The 5,064-nt window shown below is 44.5% G+C and overlaps 2 protein-coding genes across 2 annotated transcripts; both read left to right on the forward strand.

The window, feature by feature from the left end:
- Positions 1-1,055: 1,055 nt before the first annotated feature.
- On the forward strand, positions 1,056-2,092 carry PPTG_05729 (hypothetical protein; the record flags this gene model as incomplete). Its single annotated transcript, XM_008899446.1, has 2 exons — positions 1,056-1,840; positions 1,901-2,092. The coding sequence occupies 2 exons, from the start codon at positions 1,056-1,058 to the stop codon at positions 2,013-2,015; spliced, it is 900 nt and encodes a 299-aa protein (XP_008897694.1). The 3' UTR covers positions 2,016-2,092.
- Positions 2,093-3,639: 1,547 nt separating this feature from the next.
- PPTG_05730 (hypothetical protein) lies at positions 3,640-4,482 on the forward strand (the record flags this gene model as incomplete). The annotated part of the gene is made up of 1 exon (XM_008899447.1): positions 3,640-4,482. One exon carries the CDS (start codon positions 3,640-3,642, stop codon positions 4,480-4,482), a length of 843 nt encoding a protein of 280 aa, XP_008897695.1.
- Positions 4,483-5,064: the final 582 nt, after the last annotated feature.

Consider the following 5,064-nt stretch of genomic DNA (forward strand, 5'->3'; position numbering starts at 1 on the left):
GCCATACTTACTGGCAAGCAAAACAGCGTCAAATACGCACAGACATTGGAATCTCATTTACTACCATTTACAGCCCAGAATCATCCACAAGCTTCTTCCAGAAAGATAACTGCTCCATCCATACATCGAACCATACAAAGACGTGGCTTGACGACCAAGATTTTGCTGTTCTACCGTGGCCTGCGCTATCCCCGGACTTAAACACAATCGAGAATCTATGGGGGAAGCTTACTAGGCTGGTTTACGATGGTGGAAGGCAGTTTCCGACGAAAGAAGAGCTCACACGGGCAATTTTGAAAGCCTGGGACCAAATTGTCCAGTTTTACCTCGACGAACTGATCAACTCAATGCCGGATCGCTGTGCCCTGGTTCTTAAAAACTCTGGTGAGAAAACGAACTACTTACCAAGCAAAAACAACTACTTTAGAGTCTTAAAAAATCGCATTGTACGCCTTCGTCTGTATACATTTTGCCGGGCTGGTTTGGCGTTATTTTCTGTAGCTTGGCGAGTACGGCTCCTATTGAAGAATGGCGACCACCATTCGATTCCAAATGCTAAGCAGCGTTGATTGGCATATTTTCAGTCCAATCAGAACTCTCTATTCGACGAAAAGCAAAACAATGTATCGTTTGTATAATTATTGCCCGCACTGTATTCTGTAAGGAGACCGACGCTATGAGTGCAACGTTCAACGGTGTCGCACTTAAGGAGAAGCTCCTGCTGGTCAGCGACTACGATGAGCTGTGATGCTGAAGCTTGGGAAAGAAATTGGCGATGGACTGCATAGTTTTGTTTTTCTTTTTTTAGGTAGTTAGTGTGCCTTTTATTACAACACTGTCTTTTGTCTTTGGAATCCCTTAGAAAGAAACATACACAACTGTTCTTGACACCACAACCTTGATAGTTTATTTGAGGTGCTAGGAGGTGTGGAGGAGACCCCCCTTCGCACCAGGAGCGACGATAGGGTGCGTCGTTGAAAATGGTAGCTGTTGTTGGAAAAGCGTTAGCGATGGTACAGACAATAAAATACGGTAAGGAAAAAAATGACGTCGTAATGTTCCAGTGTATACTACTACCGTTTATTCAGTGGGAGAAGCAACTCAAGGTCTCTATAAAGAAATATGTCCAAATTGTGGGGAGGGTTGACAATTTGGATGAAACGACGGAGAAGAAGGAGCTTAAACAGAAATTGGGCTCGTTAGACCGCGCCAGCTTAGCAGCTACGGCTCGATTGATCAAATTCATCGAGGACGGAGGAGTCCCGAGTATGGACATTGCATCGTCTTTCCGGGATATCACAATTTTACTTCCGAATATCATTTCACGGAATCAAGAGCAAAAGAGCGCGACCAAGAAATGGACTATGATGATACTAAAGAGACTTGGTCGAATTTTGGACCTTGGCAAGAGTAACCCGAAGCTCCCTGCACCTTTGTCGGATCCTCAGTTGGAGGCTGCTCGAGCAGCTTTGAACGATCATAAGGGCGTGTACTGCTTGGATTACATCCAGAGAATGGAGGCGTTCATTAACACGATGAAGGCCCAACCCCGAGCTTTCGAGGCTGACCGTATTGCAGTGACGCTGGAGAAATTGGCAAGCGATTACCACCGAGATTTCAGACTGTATGCTCGTCGACAAAAGTCTGGAAAGTCACCTCCGCGAACAGAGGAACGCTGGGCTCACTTTGCCAGGATCAGTGAGGTACTGGTGCAGTGGATTCAACGAGCACAGCAAACAACACCTCCACCGAGAATGCCAGGGAATCTGTCCAAGTTCGACAGACAGCTTCGAGGCTTTGCGGAAAAATACCCAGACCGCGTACCCTCTGCGCCGTTGGAGTGCGTAGTATTCTTATTGTTCTTGATCGATTCTTGGGAACTAACAATTCTATTTTATAGGGAGTCACCTGCTCTAACGAAGCTAGCTCAACCGAGATCTCAATCTAAGCGACCGATCAAGAAAGAAAAGAAGACTTCGGTCGCTCAAGCCATTGTGATGGCTGATATCGTTTAGCGCGTTGGTTCCTTGGGTTTGTGGATCGATTTCAACTAAAATTCAGCCACTTTGAAATAAAGTAACGCAAAGAATGTTTTTATTTTCATTATAACGTTATTTTCCGCAGTGGACATAGTTTCAATGTCGAAGGGTGTCCTTCTCAGGATGTCTATCTTTAACTCCAGTGGACTATCTCCGATTCGGGGCTGAGTCCGCTTTCTTGACGCTTTACCTCGTGGCAAGAGCTTACAAACACGCAATAGTGTCCATGTATTCTTCGCAAGAAGTGGTGCTGGTGTCATGGCGGTACTTTACAATGTGGTGGTTCGTATTTCTTGGCCTTCATCTTGTTACCTGTGGATATAACATGGCGTACGCGCTGTTCTACTGGTGGCTGAATGACACGGAGATCAGACAATACCTGGTGTTTTACCATGTTGGGATGCCGCCGGAATACTATGATATCATTGCAACTGTTCACATGATCATGTCTTCACTACATGGTTTGTGCATCATGTTAATGGTGGGGAGTTCAGTATGGCTGCGTAAATTTGCATTCACGCCGTGGGGAGATCGAAGTATTTCGTCCCACAAGAAAAAAGGTCCGGTGCAAATAATAGAAGTGCAAACAAGAACTACCAGTCGAGTCAACTCGGTGATACTCGAAGGTGTACTAAGGAATACCAGTCGGGTCAATTCGGCGATATACAAAGGAGTATCCAAGCTTACCACACAAATCAGCAACCGATACGGAATTTTAGGAGTCAATGGTCAATATTTTCACGTAATTTCGATCATCCGCGAGCTCCTTGAGACTTCATTACAAACAATTCAAGCCTATCGCATGAGCCTACTACTACCTAGTATGCTACTCAACAGATTCTACGTAGTGAGTCTTGTGATAAACTGCTGGTCTCCTGCGATAATTCATATTTTGCTCTTTCGACGCGACGAAGCTCGTAAAAGGTTTGTGAGTCTTGCAAGTGACTGTACACTCGATCTTCTGTCTTGTATGGGGGTGACGATGATCGTAGTGCTGAGTTATGTGGGGCAATACACTCCAGAGACTACAGATTTTGGGGTAAATCCATGGTACAATGATGAATGGGCTGCAAAAGCACTGAACGAATTTCAAATGGTCCTCGTTGTGTCTTGGTCAGATTTAGCTAGTCGAGTGATTTTTTCGCTCGGTTTGCTCATGACCACTACTAGCATGAAATAATTACTTTACCCAGTTGCACAACACGGAAATCGCGTCGTAGATTTTACGGATTCGTCGTTGAATATTCCGAAAACTATAACGTTAAAATCTACTATCGTCCCAGAGCCTCCATCGATACGGCTGCTACCCGAAAAAGATGGCGTTAAAAAGGATACGAGCAAAAAGTGGTGGCGTCTATGGGACGTTATGATGCATGGCATACATTGTCTATTCTTCATGTGGGGGATTGCAGTGCTTAGTCTGCACATCCAGGCTTCAGTACAACCTTCACTACAACAGTGTACATTACAAGTGAGACCTTGGGCTGTAAAACGACCGTATTGTTTCTTGATATCCCTCGATTGTCATCGCCTACAAATTTCTGGTCAACTGGAAGAAATTGACATTAAATGGCGTGAATTTGACGGGTCTACCGTAGTCATGATGGTTATCAAGCACTGTCCTTTGGTCGACATCCCCGACACATTCAATGAATTTCATCAACTCATCAGTGTCAAAGTTTATAACTCGACAATAGTCGAGTGGAGAGAATCTGCTGCAATTACGAATACGAACCACCCGGCATTTTTGTCTCTAATGCTCGTTCGAACGAATATGACAAATGGAGAATTACCTGCAGGCTTCCAATCTAGTGATCCACCGCTCAATTTGTATGACTATGAGTTTTGCATTACCAATCTTCGTGAAGTGCCTGACGATCTCGACGTAAAGTGGCTTACGGGATCATACGTTATCATCGAATACAGTCAACTACAAACCGTACCACAAGCTCTATTACGCATAATGCCGCCTTATTTCTCTCTAATTGGCAACCCTATCAGCGAACTTCCTCCTGAGATTTTTGAGATCGAAGGTTTAACAGATTTGGGTATCGGCGACACAAATATTCGAGAACTTCCTCATAATGTGACACAACTCTCATTGACGCTCACTTCTATATACGTGGAGGGAACGAGTATTTCCTACTTTTGGTCGTGGACAGATGAAATTCTCGGACGGGAGAGTGTTCGTAATGTGCCGCGAGCGATTTATGCTGGCAACACTGTTTATTGTGGCGATCTGGAGAAGATTCTGACTAAATCAGCCAATTCCTTCGGTGCCGTGCCGAATCCGGATTATTCGTCCCGACTTATGGATCCGGTGGAAGCTGGTTTGGAGGGGAATATCTGGTCATTTGTGGACTGCAATCCTGCTGTAAGTGGTATCAGCGGGCCGCTCTATCCATTAGCAGCGGAGGATCACCAGAGTGGAATTCGTAGTTAAAGTCGTGAAATCCATACACTTTGTGGGTAAAGTATACAACGTACTACGTAGTATGAACGAGGCTCATACGAGCAAAACGATTTCATCGAAAATGGTGATGCTTTTACAGCAGGGTTCAGGCATTTGTCGATCCGCGTGAAGTACTTAGTAAACGAATTTAACACTAGGTAATTTCTTAGTGAACTAAACCCTTCTGAAACACCTGGGTTTTATTGTTGTTCATATTGGTTATTGAAGCTACGATAAAAAAGCTGCTGCTGGTAAGGGTGAGATTGTTGCTGTGGGAATTTGAGATTGCGAAATGGTTACACACTAATCGACCCTGCAAAAAAGCTTTCCGACAATTTTGAAGATACTGCTTCAGCAATTCTGGATGTGTACAGATCCGAAGGTATTGATTCTCAGGCGATTTTTCTTGGTCACCATGCTTGAAATTAGCGCAATGGCTATCTTGAAGTGCTCCGAACAAATAAATGGATGGACAGACGTAAACGTTAACGAGGAGGGACTGGCAATTCCGGAACAAGTTTATCCACAGCAAACCCAAAAACGACAAACTGGACTCTAAATCAGCAACGGTTG

Source organism: Phytophthora parasitica (genome assembly GCF_000247585.1).
Source record: "Phytophthora parasitica INRA-310 unplaced genomic scaffold supercont2.8, whole genome shotgun sequence".
Lineage (NCBI taxonomy): Eukaryota > Oomycota > Peronosporomycetes > Peronosporales > Peronosporaceae > Phytophthora > Phytophthora nicotianae.